Source organism: Pipistrellus hanaki (assembly GCF_964339955.1).
Source record: "Pipistrellus hanaki genome assembly, chromosome: X".
In the NCBI taxonomy this organism is placed as follows: domain Eukaryota; kingdom Metazoa; phylum Chordata; class Mammalia; order Chiroptera; family Vespertilionidae; genus Pipistrellus; species Pipistrellus hanaki.
Genome location: NC_140524.1, coordinates 48,296,548 through 48,323,085, shown reverse-complemented (window position 1 = coordinate 48,323,085; position 26,538 = coordinate 48,296,548). Strand labels below are relative to the sequence as shown.

At 34.4% G+C, this 26,538-nt stretch overlaps 1 protein-coding gene across 3 annotated transcripts in view; it reads right to left on the bottom strand.

Annotated features, from left to right (window-relative positions):
- Positions 1–484: 484 nt before the first annotated feature.
- The window catches only part of RBM41 (RNA binding motif protein 41), an 89,519-nt gene continuing 63,465 nt past the window's right edge, over positions 485–26,538 (bottom strand). For 2 of the 3 annotated variants that reach the window (XM_084870479.1, XM_084870480.1), the window contains 2 exons: positions 7,094–7,241; positions 485–5,005 (listed from right to left, as the gene is read on the bottom strand). In XM_084870479.1, the coding sequence (XP_084726605.1) occupies positions 4,839–5,005; positions 7,094–7,241 (315 nt within the window). In that variant the 3' untranslated portion in view covers positions 485–4,838. Of the gene's footprint in view, positions 5,006–7,093; positions 7,242–22,030; positions 22,105–26,538 lie in introns of all 3 variants that reach the window. The other variant, XM_084870481.1, reaches the window with a different exon arrangement.

The following is a 26,538-nucleotide window of genomic DNA, read 5'->3' as shown; positions in this document are numbered from 1 at the left end:
AGTTTGGGAAACACTGGAAAGCTTACACTTCAGTTATCACTCCCAGTCCTAAGCAATCACTAGTCCATTTTCTGTCTTTATATTTGCCAATTCTGGACACTTCATATACCAATAAATGGAATCATATAATATGTAGTCTTTGTAACTGTTAATTCATTCAGCATGTTTTCACGTTTTTTCATGTTGTAGTACTAATCAGAAGTGTTCCCTCCTTTATTTTTTGGAAGAGTTTGTGAAGAATCTGTATTAATTCTTCTTTAATATTCACTAGAATTCATTTGAGAAGCAATTTGATCTTGGCCTTTTCTTTGTATTTAAAAACATTACTAATTAACATCTTTACTTGGTACAGGTCTTTTCAGGTTTTTTTTCATTGGCTTCAGTAGTATGGGTATTATATTTATTGGCAAATGATTATTCAGTGTTCCTTCATAATGCTTTATATTTCTATAAGGTTGGTATTAATGTCCCTCCTTAATTCCTGAGTCTAGTAATTTGGGCTTTCATTTTTTCTTTTTTTCTGGTCAATCTATCAAAAGGTTTGTCACTTAAGCATTTTATAAAACCAATTTTGGTTTCATTGACTTTACTGTTTTTTCTATTCTCCATTTATTTAAACATTTTTTTCTTCCTTCTGCTTACTCTTAGTTTGCTCCTCTTTTCCAGTGTCTTAAGGTATAAAGTGAGGTCAGTGATATGTGATTTTTTAAAAACATAGACATTTGTACTTACAATTTTTAAAGTATTGCTTTAAGTGCATCCCAAAAGTCTTGGTATGCTTTGTATTCATTTTCATTCACCTCAAGATTTCCTAATCTCTCTTATGATTTGTTGTTTAACCCAGTAGTCATGTTAAAGTGTATTTAATTCATATTTTTTAGTGTTTTTTTTTCTGTTATTGACTTCTAGTTTCATTTTTATGTGGTCAGAGAATTACTTTGTATGACTTCAGTCCACTTATATTTGAGGTTTGTTTTATGGTAAATCCTGTAGATGTTTCATGTACACTAGAAAAGAATATGCATTTTGCTCTTGTTGGATAAAGTATTCTACAGACCTCTTTAAGATACACACGAGCCGAAACCAGTTTGGCTCAGTGGTAGAGCGTCAGTCTGTGGACTGAAAGGTCCCGGGTTCGATTCCGGTCAAGAGCATGTACCTTGGTTGCGGGCACATCCCCAGTGGGGGGTGTGCAAGAGGCAGCTGATCGATGTTTCTAACTCTCTATTCCTCTCTCTTCCTCTCTGTAAAAAATCAATAAAATATATTAAAAAAAAAAAGATACACAGGATTGCATTTCTCAAGTTTTCTAATTTTTTTGTTTATCTTCTATATAGTCATTCTATTATTGAAAATGGGGTAGCAAACCCCCCAACTCTTATTTCAGATTTATGTATTTCTCCCTTTATTTCAGTTTTTGATTCATGTATTTTGGAGCTCTGTTGTTTAGTGCATACATATTTATAATTTTTATATCTTTCTGATGTATTGATTCTTTTATCATTATAAGATGTCACTCATTATCTCTAGTAACAGTCATCATTTTAAAGTGCATTTTGTCTGATATTAGTATGGTCACTCCAGCTTTCTTATGGTTGCCATTTGCCTGATATTTCTTTCTATCTTTTTACCTTTAATCTGTTTGTATCTCTGAATCTGTATGACTCTGATAAATTGCATAGAGGTAAATCTAGTTACCCCACCCCCAGGCTGACACTCTATGCCTTTTGATTGAGTTTTTTAATCCATTCATAATAATTATCATTCATATAGGTATATTTAGGATTGCAATTTTACTGTTTTCTATATGTCTTGTATTTTTGTTTCTCCATTTCTCCTTTTGCATTACTTCACATTAAAATTTTTCTAATGTAACATTTAAATTTTAAATATTTTCACTATGTATTTTCAGTTATTACCTTGGTTGCTCTAAGAATTACCATGCATATTCTAACTAAATTGTCTTCAGATATGTCCTAATTCCAATGAGATATAAAAAACTTATTCCTATATAAACCTACTCTATTCCCTACGTCTTTATGGTATTATATATATATATATATATATATATATATATATATATATATATATACACACACACACACACACACACACACACACACATATATATACACACACATATATATAATTATTTCTACATGTTATAAACATAATACATTGTCATATTACTTAACATAATTTTATGTCTTTTAAAGAAGCAGAGAGAGAAGAAAGCAGAACTACCGTGTTTCCCCGAAAATAAAACATCCTCCGAAAATAAGACCTAGCACATGGAAAGATAAGACATCCCCTGAAAATAAGACCTAGCGCAACTTTGGGAGAAAAAATTAATATAAGACACTGTCTTATTTTCTGGGAAACAGGGTAGTATATATTTATAGCTTTTTATATTAGTCTTATTTCCCATTTTTTTTTTGTTTTCTTCATTTGTTCCAGTGGATTTGAGTTACCGTTTGGAGTCACTTCTTTATTTTTTTTTAAATTTTTTTAAATTTTTTTATATTTTATTGATTTTTTTTTTTACAGAGAGGAAGGGAGAGAGATAGAGAACCAGAAACGTCGATGAGAGAGAAACATCGACCAGCTGCCTCTTGCACACCCCTCACTGGGGATGTGCCCGCAACCAACGTACATGCCCCTGACCGGAATCGAACCCGGGACCTTTCAGTCCGCAGACCGACGCTCTACCACTGAGCTAAACCGGTTTTGGCTGGAGTCACTTCTTTAGTTCAATAGTTTTGCTTCCACCCATTTCCTTTGTTCTGTAATTGGAAAATACACTACAGTTTCATATGTTATAGGCCCCAAAATGCAACTGCATACATACTGGTCTATAAAACTTTTCAATTAAAAGGAAAATTAACTTAAACTGGCTTTTTACAATTATAGTAGAGGACTGGTGCACGAAATTCATGCGCTCCGGAGGGGTCCCTCAGCTGGGCCTGCACCCTCTCACAGTTCAGAAGTCCTCGGGGGATGTCAGACTGATGGCTTAGGCTTATTCCTGGGCCTAAGCTGGCAGAGGCTCCCACCACCACTATTGCACTCGCCAGCCATTAGCCCAGCTTCTGGCTGTGCAGTGCTCCCCTGTGGAAGCGCACTGACCACCAGGGGGTAGTTCCTGCATTGAGTGTCTGGCCCCTAGTGGTCAGTGTGCATCATAGCGACTGGTCGTTCCACTGTTTGGTCTATTTGCATATTAGCCTTTTATTATATAGGATAATTAAATTTACCCATGTTTTTTCATGGGTATGTTTAGATTCAAATTACTGTCTGAGTGATCTACCTGAAGAACTTTCTTTACTATTTCCTGTAAATCAGGTGTGCCAAAAACAAATTCTTCATTTTTGATTACATAGAAATATCTTTGTTTCATCGTTTTTGAAAAATCATTTTACTGGATGTAGGATTCTATATTGACATATTTTTTTTTCCTTTGAGCACTTTGAATATGTTATCCCATTGCCACCTCCATTGTTTCTGATGAGAAGTCAGCTGTTAATCTTATTGGCAATCCATTGAGTCTAATTCTTCTCATGTTGCTTCCAAGACTATCTTTGTGTTTTAGCATTTTTATTATAATGTGTCTGTAGATTTCTTCTTGTTACCCTACTTGGAGTTCACTGAGATTCTTGGATGTGAAGATAATGCTTCTAATTGATTTTGGGTGTTTACAGCCATTATTTATTAGAATATTTTTTCTGTTTCTTTCTCTTCTTTTTTTCTGGTACTCCCATTCCAAGTGTGTTGGAGTACTTAATGATTGTATACTCTGTTCTTTTTTTTTCTGCTCTTCAGCGTGGATAATACCATCTCATTTAATTCTTACAACCCAATGAGGTAAGTAGTATTATTATCTTCATTTTATAGATGAGAAAACTGAGGCTCAGACTAAGTGACTTGTCAAGGTCATGGAGTGGTAAGTGTGGCTATGAAGTTCATAAGTGTGAGTCCAAAGTTTATACCACTTCCTCTATACCATACTGTCTTTCATTTCTCCAACAAATAAGTGGGGAATTTGGGAGTGGCCTCCTCTCTTCTAGGTAACTCTTTTTTCCCATATCCCCTTTAGTATTTTTTCTAGTATGTTCCTCTTCTAGAATGCATATACCTAATACCTAACATATATTAGATTCTTATTCAATGTTTATTGCTTGAGATTCAATGATTACTCAATCGTAGCTAATTTAATGACCAGGGAAACATCACTATAGAGATCTAGATGGTTTCATTAGAAAAATATATGGCTTTTTGAAGACACTGATAACTTAATAGAAAGAATTCATTAAATATGTGTATTGACATGTGTATCAGATCCTACTGTTATTGCTGATATTTCTCATTTAACAGCATTTGTTGATGTTTAGGTTTAGGGCCTAGTCATTCATTTACTATGTGAATACAATTAGGGACAAATGGGCTCTAATAAATGAATATTTTAACCTTTAGTTTTTTAGTTCTGTATATAAATGGCAGTCTTGGAAATAATGCTATCTCTAGGGGTAAGTATTTAAGACTACAGATAAAGTATAAAGATTTAAAATATGCTTAGAAATAATCCTTTGTAATTTATCCTGAGAAAATGATACTCTTTGTACCCTATACTTCATACTTGGTATCTTATTTGTCATGCATAGTCTTTGATTATAGAAAATATTTTCTACCAATTCTTTCCAAAAGCTAAAAGGATTATCTTAATTAGGTTTTTCTTCCTCAGTTTCTCTTCAATTCCAAACACACTGCTATCTATATAGAAATCCTAGATCCAAGATTCTGATGCAAGAAAGACTTCCTGGGACTCACAATCTATATATCTTCTAGCTGCCACTGGTTTTTGTAGTGTTTTCTGTAGCAGATGATCTGAGAGAAGCAGCATGGAGATCAGAATGTTGTTTTTTGTTCTTTCCAAATTCTATCACCAAAATTTTTCCATGTAGTTTATATCCATTTATTAGATGAAATGCTTGCCATGCTATCTCCTTATCTAAAAGAAAGAAAAAAAAAATCAATTTACACAGGGTTTAATATTACAATTCTATTTCCAGTTTATTTTTTGTTTGTTTGTTTGCCTTGGAGTTAAATGTAGGCTACTAGGCCATATAGCTATTTGATTTTATTATCTTTTCCATAATTTCATATTTTTATAATTCAGCAATATTAATGGCTAAAAATAATGACTAGAAAAACTTAAAGTGGCTATATGAGAGTGCCTCATTATTTTAAAAAAGAAAAATATAGTTAGTGTGCAAAAGAAGGCTAAACTATAACTATTAATACACAAGCCTCTATCTTAGATAAAAGATTATAGGTATTGTGAGAATTAAGTAATTTTCAAAATGGGCAACACAAATAAAAGAGGTTATCATGGTATCAAGGTCATTTTGCTACTTTTATCTTTTGATGGGAGAGTAACTGTGAGAGCCCTCATGGAGATAAGTATAATAAACCTTGTAAGTATATGGAGATTTGCAGAGTAACAGTACATAGTGTACAATAGTATGTGTCTCAGACCCTTGAAGTGGGAAATCAGGAAGCAGTGCAATTATTGACCAGAGTCTGTGAAATCAAAAGTAGACAAGCAATATCTTTAGACTGAACCAATTTATGTATATGCTACAAATTTTAAAATGTGGATAGCTGCTATTATGATTAGTAAAACAGCTATCCATTTGAAAGTACTTAGTTTATAAAGCCTTTTTATTACATATTTTCTTAATTAATATAGCATATAAAGTTTAAAAAGGGTCCTCACACTTAAAAAGTCTAAAAACCACTACTGAAGAACATCCACAAACCTTCTACAAGATAGCAAAGATGGTACAAGACTAGTAGACTTTGGAACTGCTCAAGTGTAAATTACTCGCCTGTACAGAGATTCCTAGGCTGTTTATAAATGATGATAGTTCAGAAATAATGAAAGGAAGAGCTAATAACCAGCCTGCACCAAAGGGGAAAAAAAAAGATAGTCTGGTCTGTCGGAGAAACTGAAATTCCTGTATTATTTGTTCCCTTTAGATTAGGATACTGAAATTATGAATTATGAATTCATAATTATCAATTCCTCTAATTATGAATTACCAGTGAATTAGCATATTACTTTATAGTTTCTTAATCTTAAAGGAATAGGGCATTAAGCAAGTGTAAGAGTTCTGATCAGAATCCAAAAAGTAATCTATATAATAAAAGCCTAAGCAACCATTACGGTGGAACAATCAGAATGACAGGTTACTATGATGTGCACTGACCCCCAGGGAGCAGACGCTCAATGCAGGAACTGCCCCCTGGCGGTCAGTGTGCTCCCACAGGGGGAGCCCTGCTCAGCCAGAAGTCAAGCTCACAGCTGGTGAGCGCAGCGGCAGTGGTGGGAGCCTTTCCTGCTTCCAGGGCAGCACTAAGCAAGGGCTCCCAGACTGCGAGAGGGTGCAGGCTGGGTTAAGGAACACTCCCACCTCCCCAAGTGCATGAATTTCATGACCGGGCCTCTAGTAGAATTATAACAGACTACAAACATTATTGTTATCAAGGGTAAAATAAATTTTTTAAAGGTAAAGTTAATTTTGCCCTGGCCGGTTTGGCTCAATGGATAGAGCACTGGACTATGGACTGAAGAGTCCCAGGTTTGATTCCAGTCAAGGGCACATGCCCAGGTTGCAGGCTCGAATCCCAGTTAGGGCGTGCAGGAGGCAGCCGATCAATGATTCTCTGTCATCATTGATATTTCTATCTCTCTCTCTCCCTCTCCTTTTCTCTGTGAAATCAATAAAAATATTTTTTTTAAAAGGTAAAATTAATTTTGATAAAGTGAGAAGAAAGTTTCAAGACTGGGGAAAATTGAAGACAACGGCGTAAGGTGGTCATGCACAGTCAATGGACGAGAGGAAGCACAGAAGGCAGTACAGAGGAATATTGAAAACATTTTGCTTAATTCTCTATTCTTTTCATGTGCTTGTTTAAGCACATGCTTCTCATGCGTTATATGTAAATCAAAGGATTGTATCCAAATTAGAAAGGGTATACTTAGTCTCTAATGCTGATGCTACAACTGAGTAATTATCCAGATAAAGCTACTTACTGGGAAAGGTGATAAAAGCTTGCCCCCTCATTCGTCCAGTCATCATTCGGAATTGAATTGGAGGTCTTTTTTTCTCCTGGAACCGAGCGAACAATGATACAAGATCTCTTTCGGTCACCCGAGGGCTAAGGTTCTTCAGGTATAACACCTAATATAAATTGAAGATCAACAAAAATATCACATAAGGGAAATAAGGCAACTATTTCATTGTGGTTAGAATTCATTAGTTTTAGATAAAGATGGTGGATTGAACACATGCATCTAATTTCACTCTCTCCAGAAAAATCTCAAAAACTGTAGGATTAAAAAAACACAACACAACTCTACAAGGTTAGGAAAAACAAGGAAAAGAAGCAATAGTAACAATATTCTGGAAGCTGGAAGCTTGGATAAGTATCCTCAAGAAAACTGAATCTTCAATCAGCAATAGGGAAAGCCAGAAACCAACCCCATCTACACCTAAGAATTCTCAAACAGTTCAGATATTGGTAGTTTTAGGTATCACTAGAGATGGATTAAAAGCGGGGTTAAAATAAGGTGTTTGGTTGAAAGCTGTTTAAAAACCAACTAGACTTTAAAATATCCCCTCACCCCCCTTATAATTATGTTGCTGGGTAAAGGCCACTCCCAATCCTGGTGAATACTGGAGGTTTATTCTCTGAATATGGGGGATGCTAGATACAGTTGAAGGTGTGAATTCTGTTTCTGAAAGCAAGGTAATTAAGATAAATACTTCACATTGAATACTGAGGATACCCCAGACAGTTTCCCCCATTTGGCTCCTATATTGCTGGTAGTACCTTCCCAAGCAGTAGTGTCCTCTCTGAAGAATTTGACTAGCCCCAAGAGGAAAGATCTAAAAAGTACTAATTTGGGATGGGGAATTTCTCTAACAAATGGACCAGCCAGATGACTTTAAAGTGAAGCTCAAAGTCAACAAGAACCACTCATGTACTCAAAGCTTCTAACCTGTTTTTGGCTCCTACTCATAAATATGAGTATGGATTATCAGGCAGCTGAGGAAAGACTCTAACGTGAAAGACAGAGAACAGAACAAACAAACAAAAAGGAAAGCAAATAGGAGAAAACAGAGACCATGCAAAGAAAAAAAAATCTTCAAAAATTATCACAAATGCCCTCAGAGAAATAAGAGACACTATTCTATCTATTCAAGAAAAATTTAAAAAGCTCATTAACGTGATCCAAGTTAAACTCTTATTGACTTAAAATAGATTGTTATAACTTTAAGAAACTTGTTAAAAGTTTAAGTAAGCCCGGACTGTAAGCATAAAGAAAATACCTATAGAAGATACACAAAAGAAAATGAGGAAAAAGCATAGAACAACAACAACATCAATGAATCACTAAGGTAGACAATAAGAAAAAAAAAAAAAGATAAAAGAGTTACAAGACAACTAATAAATGGCAATAGGGAGTCCTTCCCTATCAATAATTACATGTAAAAGGGTTTAACTCCTTTGTCAAACACATAAAGTGGCCAAATGAATAAAAAACAAGATCAATGTATGCTATCTAAAAGAAACTCACTTTTGATTTAAGGTCACATATAGGCTGAAAATTGGAAGGATAGAAAAAAATATTCATGCAAATGGTAACCAAAAGAGCAGGGATATATAAAAATAATAGACTTTAAGTAAAAACTGTCATAAGAGACAAAAAAGGACATTATATGGTAACAGGGTCAATGCATCAGGAAGATATAACCATTATAAATATATATGCACCCAACATTCAGAACACTTAAATATATGAAGCAAACACTGAGAGAACTGAAGACAGAAAACAGCAACACAATACTGTTAGTTTTCAATATCTTGCTTTCAATAGCAGGAGGAAAACTAGAAAATTCACAAATATGTGCAAATTCAACAAATTACTTTATAAAAAATATATTTTCATTGACCTCAGAGAAGAAGGGAGTGGGAGACAGAATCATTGATTGGCTGCCTCCTATATGCCCCTACTGGCGATAGAGCCAGCAACCTGGGCATGTGCCCTTGACTGGAATTGAACCTGGGACCCTACAGTCCACAGGCCGATGCTCTATCCACTGAGCCAAACCAACGAGGGCTCAATAAATTACTCTTGATTAACTAATATGTAAAAGAAAAATGTAAAAGTAAAATTAAAAAATATCTTGAGAAAGCCCAGCCTGTATGGCTCAGTGGTTGAGCATCAACCTATGAACCAGGAGGTCATGGTTCGATTCCGGGCAGGACACATGCCCAGGTTGTGGGTTCTATCCTCAGTGTGGGGTGTGCAGGAGGCAACCAATCAATGTTTCTCATCATTGATGTTTCTATCTCTCCTTCTCTTTCCTCTCTGAAATCATCATCATCACACACACACACACACACACACACACACAAAAAGACCTTGAGATTAAAAAATGAAACCATAATATAAAATGTGATATGTAGCAAGAGCAGTACTAAGAGGTAAGTTTATAGTGGTAAATGCCTATATTAAAAAAGAAGCAAAGCCTCAAATGAACAACTTTATACCTCAAGAAGTTAGAAAAAGAACTAAGCCCAAAGTTAGCAGAAAAAAATAATAAACTTTAGAGCAGAAATAAATAAAACATAGATTACAAGAACAATTTTTAAAAATCAACTAAATTAAGTTAGTTTTTTTAAAAAGAGAATATTCTTTTAAAAATGTTTTACTGATTTTTAGAGAGAGAAGAAGGAAGAGGGATAGAGACAGAAACAATGAGAAATGTTATCCATTGGCTTTCTCCTATACACTTCCTACTGGGAATTAAGCCTGCAACCCAGGCATATGCCCTGACCAGGAATAAAACTGGTGACCTCTTGGTTCCTTTGTTAACGTTCAAGCACTGAGCAACACTGGCCGGGCAAGAGCTAGTTTTTTTTTTGTTTTGTTTTGTTTTTTTTAAGAAATTATTTATTTAAAAATATATTTTATTGATTTTACAGAGAGGAAGGGAGACGGAAAGAGAGAAACATTGATCAGTTGCCTCCTGCACACCGCTACTGGGGATCGAGCCTGCAACCAAGGTACATGCTCTTAGATCAGAATCGAACTTGGGACCCTTCGGTTCATGGCCTGATGCTCTATCCACTGAGCCAAACTGATCAGGACAAGAGCTAGTTTTTTTTTTTTTTTTTTTAATCAACAAAATTGACTACCTTTAACAGTACTAAGAATAAAAAAGACTTAAAATCAGAAATGAAAGAGGACACAACTAATGCCGTATAAATAAAAAGGATTATAAAAGATTACTATGAACAATTCTTTGACAACACATTGGTTAAACTGGAAGATAATACTAGTAAGTTTCTAGAAACATACAACCTACACTAAGACTAAATTATATAGAAATAGAAAATGTGAACAGATTTATAACTAGTAATGAGATTGAATCAGTAATCAAAAACCTCCCAACAAAGGAAGCACCAGAACTAGATAGCTTCATGGGTGAACTCTATCAAACACTTAAAGAATTAATGCCAATCCTTTTCCAACTCTTCCAAAATATCAAAGAGGAGGGAACAATTCCAAACTAATTTTTATGAGGCCAGCATTATTCTGATACCGAAAGCAGAAAAAGATATTACAAGAAAAGAAACCTACAGGACAATATCCCTGATCAATACAGATGCAAAACTACTCAGCATAAAATTAGTAAACTGGATTCAAAAGCACATTAAAAGGGTTTTACACCATGACCAAGGGTTATTTATCTGTGGAACATAAGGATGGTTCAACACGTGAAAATCAATAATTGTGACACACCACATTAACAGAATGAGGAATAAAATCACGTGATCATATCAATTGATGCAGAAAAAGCATTTACAAATTCCATGATTAAAAATGCTCAATTAATTAGGAATAGAAGGAATTTACCTTAACATAATAAAGGCCATATATGCAAAGGCCACAGCAAACCTCTTACTCAGCAGTGAAAAACTTAAATCTAATCCTCGAAGATTAGAAACAAGGCAAGGATGCCCACTCTTCTCACTTCTATTCAACATAGTATTACTAAAAGTCATAGTGAGAGCAATTAGACAAGAATAAAATAAAAGGCAACCAAATTAGAAGTGAAGAAGTAAAATCATATCTGTATGATATGATCCTATATGTGGAAAACCCTAAAGACTTCATAAAACTTAAAAGTAATAAATTCAGTCAAGTTGCAGGATACAAAATCAACATACAAAATTTTGATGCATTTTTAATTTCTTAAAATTTTATTTATTTTAAAAAATATGTTTTATTCATTTTTCACAGAGAGGAAGGGCGAGGGATAGAGAGTCAGAAACATCAATGAGAAAGAAACATAGATCAGCTGCCTCATGCACACTCCCTACTGGGGATGTGCCCACAACCAAGGTACATGCCTTTGACCGGAATCAAACCTGGGACCCTTCAGTCTGCAGGCCAACACTCTATCCACTGAGCCAAACCGGTCAGGGCTTGATGCATTTTTTAAAACAATAAATGGTCTGAAAAGAAAATCAAGAAAATAATTCCATTTATATAAGCATCAAAAAGAATAATATACTTAGAAATAAAGTTAACCAGGGAGCTGAAAGGCTAATAAACAGAAAACTAATTAACACTGAGGAAAAAATTGAAAAAACAAAACAAAAATAGAATACAGAAACAAACACAAGTAGATGAAAAGATATTCCATACTCATGGATTGGAAATATTAACAATGTCAAAATGTCTAAACTATCCAATTCTTATAAAATTCCTAATGGCAATTTATGTAAAAAAAATCCTAAAATTCATATGGAACCACAAGAAACCCTAATTAGATAAAGTACTATTAAAAAGAACAAATCATATATATATATATATATATATATATATATATATATATATATATATATATAAAAGAACAAATCAGGAGCCATTACATTTCCTGATTACAAATGATTGTTATCAAAATACCGTGTTTCCCCGAAAATAAGACATCCTCCGAAAATAAGACCTAGTGCATGGAAAGATAAGACATCCCCTGAAAATAAGACCTAGCGCAACTTTGGGAGAAAAAATTAATATAAGACAGTGTCTCATTTTCGGAGAAACAGGGTAGTATTGTAGTGGCATAAAAAAGACATATTGAGCCCTAGCTGGTTTGGATCAGTGGATAGAGCGTTGGCCTGCCGACAGAAGGGTTCTGGGTTCAATTCCCATCAAGGGCACATGACTGGGTTGCAGGTTTGATCCCCAGTAGGGGGTGTGCAGAAGGCAGTTGATCAATGATTCTCTCTCATCATTGATGTTTCTATCTCTATCTTCCTCTCCCTTCCTCTCTGAAATCAATAAAAATATATTTAAAAAAATACATATTGCCCAGCCGGCATGGCTCAGTGGTTGAGTGTCGACCTATGAACCAGGAGGTCTAGTTAGATTCCTGGTCAGGGCACATGCCCAGGGTTGTGGGCTCAATCCTCGGGGGTGGGGGGGGGGGGGAGGGAGGGGGAGAGGGGAGCATGCAGGAGGCAGCTGATCCATGATTATTTCTCATCACTGATGCTTCTATCTCTCTCCCTTTCCCTTCCTCTCTGACATCAATAAAAATATATTTAAAAAAATACATACTGATCAGTATAACAGAATAGAGCAGGGGTCTTCAAACTACGGCCCGCGGGTCACATGCGGCCCGCAGAGGAGTCTGATCCGGCCCGCCAGGTTTTTTGGGCAGTGAGCGCAGCCGAGGTGTTACAGTAGGAATTAGTAGTTCATATAGTCCGGCCCTCCAGCTCTCTGAGGGACCGTGATCTGGCCCCCACTTTAAAAAGTTTGAGGACCCCTGGAATAGAGAGTCCATAAATAAACCACACATTTATGGTAAATTGATCTTCAACAAGGGGACAATAATACACAATAGGGAAATAATAGTCTCTTCAATAAATGGTGTTGGGAAAACTGTATATCCAGTGTAAAAGAATGAAATCAGATGTTTATATACAATAGATGAAAAATAGTAATTCAAATGGATTAAAGACTTGAAAATAAGACCTGAAACTCTAAAACTCCCAGGAGAAAACACATGGAAAAAACTTATTGGACTTGGCAATGATTTCTTGAATATGACATTAAAATCACAAGGAACAAAAGCAAAAAAAGATAAATAGGATTATATCAACAAAAAAACCTTTACAGCAAAGGAAACAATCAGCAAAGTGAAAAGGCAACCTATGGAAATGAGTAAATATATTTGCAAATAATATATCTGACAAAAGGTTAATATCTCTATATAAGGGTATCCTAGTACTTAAATCTCCCAATTTTAAAAATGGGCAAAAGTCCTAAATAGGAGTTTCTTCAAAAAAGACATACAAATTGCCAATAGGTATATGAAAGGATGCTCAGCATCACTAATCATCAGAGAAATACAAATCAAAACTTCAATGGAATATCATCTCATGCCAGCAACAATGGCTATTATCGTAAAAACAAAAGTGTTGGTGAGGATGTGAAGAAATTTTAACCCTTGTAAACTGTTGATAGGAATGTAAATTGGTACAACCACTATGGAAAACAGTATGGAGGTTCCTAAAAAATAAAAATATAACTACCATATAATCCAGCAATCCCACTTCTGAGTTTTTATACCCAAAAGAACTGCAATCAGAATCAGGAAGAAATATCTGCATTCCCTTGTTCGTTCACTGCAGCATTATTCACAATAACAAAGACATGAAACAACCTAAATATCCACTGACAGATGAATAAAGCAAATATGGTGTATAAATACAACAGAATATTATTCAGCCTTAAAAAATAAATCTTGTCATTCGCTACAACATATATTAACTTGGAAGACATGCTAAATGAAATAAACCAGACACAGAAAAACTAATATTATATGATCCCACTTATATCAGGATCTAAAATAGTCCAGGTCATAGATGTAGAGAGTAGAATTATATTTACCAGGGGTTGGGATCATTAGAAAGGTATTCATCAATGGGTAGTTTCACTTATGTAAGATGAGTAAGTCCTACAGAACTAGAGTACAGCATAATGCATATAGTTAACAATATTGTATTGGATACTTAAAAATTTAGTAAGAGACTAGATTTTATGTTTACTAGTAATGTTATCAAAAGAAAAAGGAGGAAGGGAAAAAATCATGGAGGTGATGGTTAAGTTTAGGGCACTGTATATGATGAGTTTCACAGTATATATTTATCTTTAAACTCATCAAGATACATACATTAACTATGTACAGCTTTTTTTGTATGTCAATCATATATCAATTTAAAAAAGAAAATAACCAAGGAGATGAAGGACTTGTACATTAAAAAACCACGAAACATTGCTCAAAGAAATTAAAGACTGAAATAAATGCTTCCATGGACTGAACGACAATATTGGTAAAATGTCCACACTACCCAAAATGATCTATAGATTAATGCAATTCTTATCAAAACCCCAACAGTAGTATTTTTATAGAAATAGGAAAAATATCCTAAAAGTCATATGGAGCTATAAGAAAACCCAAATAGCCAAAGCAATCCTGAGAAATGAAAACTGGACGCCTCACACTTTTTCATTCCAAAACATATACAAATCTACCAAAACAGTATGATACTGTCATAAAGGCAGACATATTGACCAATGCAATAGAACAGAGAGCCCAGAAATAACTCCACAAGTATACTAGTAAAGTCAACTGGTTGACAAAGGGGGAGGGCAAGAAACACAATAGAGAAAGGACAGTCCCTTCAACAAATGGTGTTGGGAAACACTGACATCCATATATAAAAGAATAAGATTGGACTCTCATACAGAAAAATCAACTCAAAGGATTAAACTTAAGAACCGAAAGAAAAATACCACATGATCTCACTCATTTATGGATAATAAAGAACATTATAAACTGATGAACAAAAAGATAGATACAGTGGCAGTAAAGCATCAAACAGACTGTCAAATTACAGCGGGAAGGTTAGGGAGAGGTGGGGGCGATAAGAGATCAGCCGAAGGACTTGCATGCACGCATATAAGCATAACCAATGGACGTAAAACTCTGGGGGAGTGAGGGCATGTATGGGAATGGGGTAGGGGGTGGGCAATGGTAAGATATGTACACATATAATACCTTAATAAAAAAAATAAAACTCCCAAGAAAACCTAGAGGGAAAGATCCATGACCTTGATTTCTTGGATAGTACATGAGAAGCATAGGCAACAAAAGCAAAAATAAAGTGAGACTACATTAATCAAAATGCTTCTGTACAGCAAAGGAAATAGCAAAGTGAAAAGGCAACCTACAGAATGGGAGAAAATATATGGAAACCATCTATCTGATTAGAGGTTAATATCTAAAATATATAAGAAACTCCTACAGCTCAATAGCAGACAACTCGATTTTTAAAAATGGGCAAAATATACATTTCCTCAAGAGCACATGCAGAAAGTATGTGTTGATGAGGATGTAAAGAAATTGGAACGCTTGTGCATTGTTGGTAGAAATATAAAATAGTGCAACCTCTATGGAGAACAGTATGGAGGTTCCTCAAAAAATTAAAACTGGAACTATCATATGATCCAGCAATGCTACTTCTAGGTACTTATTCAAAAGAATTAAAATCAGGATCCCTAAGAGATATCTGAATTCACATGCTCATTGCAGCACTGTTCACAACAGCCAAGAGATGGAAATAACCGAAATGCCCATCATGGATGGATGAAGAAAATGTGGAATATTATTCAGTCAGAAAAAGGAAATCTTGCCATACACAACATGAATTTTGAGGACATTATGCTAAGTGCAATAAGCCAGTCACAACAAGGATAATACTGTATGATATCACTTGTGGCATCTGCAGTAGTCAAACTCATCAAAGCAGAAACTAGAATGGTGGTTGCCAGTGGCTATGGGAAGAGGAAAAGGAGTTGTTGTTCATGGGATATAAAGTTCAGTCATTCAAGATGACTAAATTCTAGAGATCTGTTGTACAGCATTGTGCCTACAGTTAAGAATACTGTAGCCGAAACCAGTTTGGCTCAGTGGATAGAGCATTGGCTTGCAGACTGAAAGGTCCCAGGTTCGATTCCGGTCAAGGGCATGTATCTTGGTTGTGGGCACATCCCCAGTCAGGGGTGTTCAGGAAGCAGCTGATGGATGTTTCTCTCTCATGCATGTTTCTAGCTCTATCTCAAGCCCTCTCCCTTACTCTCTATAGAAAATCAATAAAATATATTAAAAAAAATACTGTAATGTACACTAAAAATCTTGTTAAGATGGTAGATCTCAGGTTATGTGTATTTTACTAAAATAAAAAAAGGTAGGGAGAAAAAAAGAGACCTATGTATTTACTAGCATAAGTTATATCCTACAGTATTTTGAAGGAACTTGAGAATAATTCAGACAGGAGCAGCAAAAGCGAAGAACTAGAAAATAGAGCCCACTTAAATTACTTAACCACTGAAACGTAAGAATAAATATATTAAACATTGTAACAAGCATATTTTTTAACTTTTCTAAAAGTCTTAGAAGCTGAATATCCACATATTTAGCATTTAATTATACTTTTATCTTAGACAAGGACATAGAACAATTGATTTGTGGTTTACTTAAGTAATTTTAGGTGATCTAGCGTTTTGGTTTTGAAATACTTATCATGAAAACATCACAAAATTAATTGACTAGCCCAGCCATCATGGCTGAGTATTTGAACGTCGATCTATAAACCAGGAGGTCACAGTTCAATTCCTGATCAGGGCACATACCCGAGTTGCGAGCTTGATCCTCAGTGTAGCACGTGCAGGAGGCAGCCAAACAATGATTCTATCACATTGATGTTTCTCTCTCTCTCCCTTCCTCTCTGAAATCAATAAAAATATATTTTAAAACAAGCTTTAAAAAAATTAAGTGACCATAGAAAGGGGTATGTGAAATATATGGCAAGTTTCTCACCAAGTAGAAAAGATCCACACTAAGATTGTTCCCTTTAATATGAACATTTTTAAAAAATTAAGATGACTTCTGGTCGAGGTGGCTCGGTCACTTCTTGCTTGGCTGCATCTTCTCTGCTCCAAAAACATACATACATACGTACATACATACACACACAGAGGTATGTACAATACATATGTACATATCTACAAAATACATATATATACATATATATGTATGTATGTATATATATGTATATACAAAAAGATAAACACAAAGATATAGCTATCATAGGTTTGAAGACAAGATAAACATTTCTGGAAAACAGAAAAACAAACTCCAAGTGGTAATAGAGAATGAGTCTCTGGTATTCCTCTGTAATACATGGTATTGTTTTGTATTTTTAAAACTTTATATAAATGGTATTATACTATATACATTTTTTTCAGCTACCTGTTTAAATAAAAAAATAGTTTATTTTTTAGGACAGTAAAAACACATTTACAAAAAAACTGAGAAACTAGTACAAAGAGTTCCCATATATCCCACACCCAGTTTCCCCTGTTATCATTGTACATTACTATGGTACATGTTAAAACAACCAAATATTGATACATTATCATTTGAAGTCCATATTTATTTAGATTTCCTTAGTTTTTCCTTAATGTTCTTTTTCGGTTCTAGGATCCCATCCAGGATACTGCAGTACATTTTGTTTTCATGTGTCTTCAGGTTCATTTTGGCTGTGGCAGTTAGTCAGACTTTGTTTTTAATGATCTTTATAGCTTTAAGGAAAATTGATGAGGTACTTCATAGGATGGCCCACTACTATAATTTTTCTGGTCTTTTTTTCATGGCTAGATTGGGGTTATGGATTATTAGGAAAAAGATCACAGACAAAAAGTACAATTTGAATTATCTTACAAGCATACCTATACACTATCAACATGATTTATGACTGTTGATGTTGGCTTTGATAACCTGGCTGAGGCAGTTTTAGGTTTCTATTCTGTAATGCTTTTTTCCCCTCTGCCTTCCCATACTGTACTCTTTGGAAAGAAATCACTGTAAGTAGCTCAAAATGAATTAGTGGGGAGTTATGCTCTCCACTCCTTGAGGTGGAGCATCTACAAAAATTTTAAGAATTTTTCTGCATGGGATTTTTATCTCCTTTCTCCAATTTATCAACTTAACAGTTCTATTTATTATTATTATGGACTTATAGATATTTATTCTATACTTTGGGATATAGATCAATACTAATTTACTTAGTTTATTACAGAAATTGTTCCAACTTTGGTCATTGGAAACTCTTTCAGTGGGCTCCTGTTCTCCTTTGACAATGTTTTGATGTTGCTGTTTTTAGCACTTCCTTATTTTCTGACACTTCAAAATGCCCACGGCTCATCTTATGTATTTCCTACCCCTAGTACTAGAATCAGCCATTTTTCTAAGGAGCCCTGGTTACTTTTATTAGAGAATGGTATTTAAAAACAAAGATCTGGGTGCTGAACATGCTTGTTACTACGGACTATCACTTCATTTAGATCCTCTTAGCTGACAGAAAAAATTACGCTTATTGCTAACCTGTGAATATACACGCATCTATAAATAATTCTATAAGTAATCATCCATATATTAAGTTAAACATGAGTTCATAATGATTTTTCCAACTATAAACCATTACCACATGGATCATTTTATTTTTTAATTAATTAATTTATTTTAAAATATATTTTATTGATTTTTTTACAGAGAGGAAGGGAGAGGGATAGAGAGTTAGAAACATTGATGAGAGAAAAACATTGATCAGCTGCCTCTTGCACACTCCCTACTGGGGATGTGCCCTCAACCAAGGTATATGCCCTTGATTGGAATCGAACCTGGGACCCTTCAGTCCACAGGCTGATGCTCTGTCAACTGAGCCAAACCAGTTAGGGCAACATGGATCATTTTAGTTTTCTCCCTTTGCTTATCTATAAATTCCAAGGGTGAGAAACCTGGCTCCCACCATCCATCATTCATTTACTTAATTGCTCCATTTAATTATACATGTATATCAATACCAGAATTATTAACCTGTACCCTCAAGTTAAAAAATCTTATCATCGAGGGCAGTGGTCGGCAAACTCATTAGTCAACAGAGCCAAATATCAACAGTACGATTGAAATTTCTTTTGAGAGCCAAATCTTTTAAACTTAAACTTTTTCTAACGCCACTTCTTCAAAATAGACTTGCCCAGGCCGTGGTATTTTGTGGAAGAGCCACACTCAAGGGGCCAAAGAGCCACATGTGGCTTGCGAGCCACAGTTTGTTGACCATGGATCTAGGGTACAGTGATTATATACAGTTCTGTTTACCTCTGTTGCTTCCACATTCCACACATTTCTAAAGATACTTAGGCCAGCACCATTTCCCCCATAGCTTCATATATTTATAACAGATTCTCTTGTCATAATCTGCATTTTTTCCTGAGGTTCTCTAACCTCCTAAATGATTTTTAAAATATTGGTATACATTAAAAGTCATTCTTTGTGCTGTGCAGTATTATGGGTTTTGACAAATGAATGTTTTGTATCCACTATTACGTTATCATACAGAATAATTTTACTGCCCTAAAAATCCTATGTCTCTGTACTTCATCTATTCCTCTCATTCCCATGTCCCCCAAACTCGTGGCAATCATCAATCATTTACTGTTGCTATAGTTTTGTGTTTACTGAAATGTCATATAAATGGAATCATACAATATGCAGTCTTTTCATATTGGCTTATTTCATATATTAAAATGCATTTACAGTTCCTCTATGTCTTATTATAGTTTGACAGCTCATTTTTTATTGCTGAGTATATTACATTGTATAGATGTAGCACAGGTGAATGGAAACAGAAGAACATCTTGATTGCAAGTTTTTGGTAATTATGAATAAAACTGCTATGAACATTCACATGCTGGGTTTTATGTAAATACAGGTTTTAAAATCAATTGCAGTAAATAACTAGAAGTGCAATTACTGGATCATATGGTAAAACAATGTTTCACTTTGTCAGAGCCTGTCAAACTAACTTACAAAGAGATTGTGTTATTTTGTACTCTCACCAGTAATGAATAAGAGTGCCTGTTGCTTAGCATCCTCAATAGCATTTGGTACTGTCAATTTTTAGCCACTCTAATAAGTGTATAATGACATCTCATTATTGTTTTATTTTGCAGTTTCCTGATGACAAATGATGGTGAGCTCCTTTGTATATGCTTATTTGACATGTAAATACCTTCTTTTGGGAGGTGTCTGTTCTTTTGCCCATTTTTAATTGGGTAGTTCATCCTATTACTGTTGAGTTTTAGCAGTTCTTTTTATATTTTGGATACACATCCTCAAAATATATGTTTTAAGAATATTTTCTTCCAATATGTGGCACTTTTTTTTTTTCCCTCTTAAAAGTATCTTTCACATAATAGAAGTTTATATTTTTAATTAAGTCTGATTTATAAAACCTTTTCTCTCATAAATCATGTTTTTTGGTTGTATCTATAAATACATCACCAAACACAAGGAGGCTTTTCTCTTGTTTATTCTAGAAGTTTTATGGTATTGTTTTACATTTATACCTACAATCTATTTTATAGAGTTAATTTTTTGAAGACTGCATAATCTGTGTCTAAATTCATTTTTTAAAATGCTGACATCCAGTTGTTGTCGCACAATTTGATTAAATAGAGGATTATCTTTCCTCTATTTAATTGCCTTTGTTCCCTTGTCAGAGATCAGTTCATACTATGTAAGTCTGATATGTCTGTAGTCTTTATTCTACCCAACTGATCTATGTATCTTTTTTTCACCTATTCTGGATTACTTGATTACAGTAAGTCTTAAAGTTGAGTAGTGTCAGTTCTTCAACTCTGAATATCTAAGTACTGTATTAGATATTCTGGACCTTTCCATTTCCTAGAAACTTAGAATCAATGTGCCTACATCCACAAAATAGCTTGCTGGGATTTTGGTGAGATTGCAAAATCTACATATCAATTTGGGAAAATTGACATCTTAACAATATTAAGTTTCCCAATCCATAAACACAGGACATCTCTGCATTTATTTACAGTAGATCTTTTTAAAAATCTATTTTTTTAATTAGCTTTTAGATAGAGGGAGAGAGAGGGAGACAGAAACATCAGTGAGAGAGAAACATCAATAGGCTGCCTTCTGCACACTCCCTCCTTGGGATCAAGGCAGTGAACTGGGCATGTGCCCTGATTGGGAATCAAACAGGGAACCTCTTGGTCCATGGGATGACACCCAATCCATTGAGCCACACAGGCTGGACCTATTTAGATCTTTAATTTTTCAGTAGGGTTTTGTAATTTTCTGCATATAGATCCTGTACAAATTTTGTTAGATTTATACCTAATTATTTCACTATATTTGGTGCTATTGTAAGTAGTATTGTTTGTATTTCCATATCAATGGTTCATTTTTTGGTTTACAGGAAAACAACAGACTTTTACATATAAACCTTGTATCCTCCAAGTATACTATACTTACTTATTAGTTACAGAAGTTATTTTAGGTTTATTGTTTGGGATTTTCTTTTTTCTTTTTTTAAAATATATTTTATTGATATTCTACAGAGAGGAGGAAGGGAGAGAGACAGAGAGCTAGAAATGTCAATGAGAGAGAAACACTGACCAGCTGCCTCTTGCATACCCCCTACCGGGGATGTGCCCGCAACCACTGTACATGCCCTTGACCGGAATCGAACCTGGAACCTTTCAGTCTGCAGACCAACGCTCTACCACTGAGCCAAACAGGTTTCGGCTATTGTTTGGGATTTTCAATTTAGACATACATGTCATCTATGAACAAAGACAGTTTTATATTTTCCTTTCCAATATGTGTGCTTTTTATTTCCTTTTCTTATTTTATTTTACTAGCTAGCATTTTCATACAATATTTTAAAAAGTAGGAAGAGGAGATATCTATTCCATGTTTCTGATCAAAGGGGAACACATCCAGTTTCTTACCATTAAGTATGATGTTAGCTGTAGGTTTTGTAGATATTTTCCAAGTTGAGGATGTTCCTCTCTATTCCTAGTTTCTGAGAGATTTTTTTCATTAATGGGTATTGAATTTTGCCAAGTACTTTTTTCTACAGCAATTGAAATAATGACATAATTATTTTTCTTTAGTCTGTTGATGTGGTATATTATACTAATTGAGTTTCAACTGTTGAACCAGCTTTGGATACCTGGAATAAATCCCACTTGTTCATAATATAGAATTCTTTTGATATAATGTTGGATTTCATTTCCTAATATTTTGATTTTTAAATAAAAGTATCTCAATCAATTATTATGACTTTCCTAATACTTATGATTTTTACATCTATGCTCATGAGAGAGACTGGTCTGTAATTTTTTTTTTTAATTGTAATATCTTCATCTGGTTTTGGTATTAAGATAATGCTGGTCCTCATAAAATGAATCAGAAAATGTTCTCTTTGCTTCTATTTTCGGGGAAAGATTGTAGGGAATGAGTATCATTTTATATGATTCCATTTTTATCCATCTAGTAGCATATCAATTAGACTTCTATTTATAATTTTTAGTGGTTTCCCTAGAGTTTGCAATATACATTTACAACTAATCTAAGTCAACTCTCAATACTATACCAGTTCATAGGTAGTGCAGATATCTTATAACAGTATACTAAATACTAATTCCTCCCTCCTATACCTTATAACATTCCTGCCATTCATTTCACTTATCTTTAAGCTATAATTACCTAACACCACGCTATTATTATTTTGAACAGTTTCTTTTAGATCACTTAAAATAAAAAATAAAAACATTTTACCTTCAGATATCCCATTTTTATGCTCTTCCTTTCTTTATAGGGATCTGATTTTCTAACCTGTATCATTTTCCTTCTCCTGAAGAACTTAAAATTTTTTTCTTTCAAGACAGGTTTACTGGCAACAAATTCCCTGTTTTTGTTTGTCTGATAAAATCTTTATTTTTCTTTCACTTTTGAAGGATACTTTTGCTGGATACAGAACACTATGTAGGTGGGGTTCCTTCTCCCCCAAATACTTTAATATTAAATATTTCACACCAGTGTCTTCTTGTTTGTATGGTTTCTGATGAGAAATTCAATGCAACTGTTATCTTTGTATCTCTAAAGACAAAGTGGTTTTCTTCTGGCTGTTTTCAAGATTTTCTCTGTCTTCTATATTTGAACATGATATGCTTAGGTGTTTTTTGTTTTGGTAGTTATCTTGCTTGGTGTTCTCTGCTCAAATCCTGTATCAGTGGTCTGGTATCAGTTATTAATTTTGGAAAATTCTCAGCCATCATTACTTCAAGTTTCTTCTGTTCCTTTATCTCTTATCCTTCTGGTATTCCAATGATGTGTATGTTACACCTTTTAAAACTGTCCCATAGTTCTTGGACATTCTGTTCCATTTTTTATGTCTTTTTTCTCTTTGCATTTTAGTCTGGGTTGTCTGTACTGACATGTCTTCAAGCTTACTGATTCTTTCGTTGGCCATACCAAGTATACTAATGAGCCTATCAAACTGTTATTCCTATTATAGTGTTTTTTATTTCTACCATTTCCTTTTAATTATTTATTTGAATTTTTATTTCTGTTTACTTGACCTATCTATTTTTGCATATTGTGTACTATTTCTAATAGACTCTTTAGCATTTAATTATAATTATGTTAAATTCCAAAAATGTATTCATTCCAAAACTAGAGCCATACCTGACTTCGGTTCTGATGCTTATTTTGTCTCTTGAAACTGTTTTTTTTTCTTTTTTTTAAATAAACTTTATTGATTTTTTTTACAGAGATGAAGGGAGAGGGATAGACAGAAACATCCATGAGAGAGAAACATTCATCAGCTGCCTCCTGCACACCCCTTCCTGGGAATGTGCCCGCAACCAAGGTACATGCCCTTGACTGGAATTGAACCTGGGACCCTTGAGTCCACAGGCCGGCGCTCAATCCACTGAGCCAAACCGGCTAGGGCCTGTTTTTTTCTTTTACTATGCCTTTCAATTTCTTCTATGTGAAAATCAAACATGATGTATAACAGTTAACAGGCTGTTAGTGTGATTTTGTTGTTGTTAATCTTGCCAGGCATTAGGCTGTGTTTAATGTTTATTCTAGCTGTAGGTGTCACAGGTTTCAATTTCTTGTAATGTCCTTGTTTTTTCTCTCTGAGTATCCCTGAAAACTTCTTAAATAGAGTCTGAGCCTTGTTGGTTTTTCAGCTATACCATAGTTATTATCCTAAAGCCCTATTGATGTGGTGGTAAGGTGTAGGGTAAAGGAAATATTCTGAAATCCTATAATTAAGCCTCAGTCTTGCAATGTGCTTGTGTCCCTAGACTGTAATCTTCAAAAGTGTTTCACAGCTTTCTTTTTCTCTTTCTCTCTTCTGATGAGAAATCCAAATGCAATTGTTATCTGCTTCTCTATTGACAAAATGGTTTTCTTTTGGCTGTTTTCAAGATTATCTCTGTCTTTTGTATTTGAACATGATATGCTTAGGTGGGACAGGAAGACTAGAGGGGAGTGAAGTAAGATGATTTCCCTTCTCCCACAGTGGAGAAGGCTTTGGTAAAATTGTTTCAAATTTGGATAGTCCTTTGTTAGGTAGAAGCTCCGGGTGTATTTCAAAATGATAACTTTTCTGCTCCACATGGCAGGAACAGATTTTTTTCCTTATCTCTTCAACTTGAGAACCTAGTGGGGTTCCTGGAGGTATTTATTGACTAATTTCAGAGGACCATGGCTACTATATATGGTGCTTCTATGAATACTATCTGATTTATTACTAGCCAGGAACAGATTCAAACACTAATCTACACTCTGACTCAAGCAATTTGTCAAAGTTACCACTTAAGTATTCCTACTAATTTATGGCTCCTGTGGCTTTCTGCTTCTAATAAGTAGATCTGGGCTGTGATTCTCTTTAATTGCCTGCTCTCCAAATTTCAGGTTGCAGTTTGCTCTGTGAATTCAATTCTCTGATGGGTCCAAGAAAAAGTCATTATTTAATTTGTTCCGTTGTTTTTCTAGTAAGACAGGATGGCAACTTCCAAGCACTTTGTATGTTGAAGCTGAAACCAGAAGTCTGCAACTGGCTTTTTCACTCACATTATGTTTGTGAGCTGCATTCACATTGATACCTGTTGTTATATTTTATTCATTTTCTCTACGGTACAGAATGCTACTTTATGATTATACCACGCTTTATCCATTCTCCTGCTCATGAAAATGTAGGCTGTTTACAAATAATGTTATAATGAGCATCCTTATAACATCTCCTAATGTGCATATGTAAGAATTCTTCTAGGATAGACACTTAGGAGTGGGACTGCTGCTTTATACTGTATGTGCATCTTCCATTTTACTAGATATTGCCCAAATGTTCTTGAAACTGGTTGTACTTATTTATATTCAGCCAGAAATATATTAGCGTTTTAGTGCTCCATATGTTCACCAACACTTGGCATTGCCATGTCTTCATGCCAACATCCTTAGTGTTAAATGTTATCTCATTATAGTTTTATTTTGCATTTCTTTGATTACTAATGAGACTTAAGTTAATTGGCCATTCCTGTTCTCTCCTCTGTGAATTGCCTATTCATATCTTCTGATAATTTTTATTAGGTTGTTTGTATTTTTCTTATTGATTTATAGGAAGGAATTTCCTTGAAGTGACTCCAAAAATGAAACCACCAAGTAAAATACTGATGATATGATTACATTAAAATGAAAGGCTTCTGCTTAACACAAGACATCAGAAGCAATGTTAAAATGATAAACCAATCACTGAAATAATATATTTGATAAAGAAAAAATTTGTATTCAGAATTTTAAAATAATCTCTATAAATAATATGAAAAACTAAACAACCAAATAATGGGTAAAAAGGAACAGGCAACTCACAGAAGGTTCCTAAAAGAATAAACGCATGAATAAATACATAATTTCACTGGAAATCAGGAACATGCAAATTAAAACAATGAGATACCTTTCAAATGTATTAGATGGCAAAACTAAAGTCTAATACTACAAAGTCTTGGCAAGAATGTGGAAGAGATCTCTGAAATACTGCTCACAGAGTTGAAGATATACACATCCTATATAGCACAGTAATTCCACTCCTAGGTATGTAATCTACGATAGTGATTCTTAAAATGTCTCTCAGCAGCAATAGCATCTCCTGGGAACTTGTTGGACATGCAAATTCTCAGGCCCTACTTCAAACTTACTGAATAAAAAATTCTGGGGAAAAGCCCAGCAATCTTTATTTTAACAAGCCTGCCAGGTGATAATCTAACATTTGATAATTACTACAACAAAGTAATATTTCCCAACGTTTTGGACTAAAATCTATAAGAAGACATACATTCTTGTCCCACACGATGTCTATCCCATCCTTCTCTAATGTGTGTGTACATATAATACATACGTAAAACAAAACCTTCAATAAACAGTAATTACTCTTACTCTATAA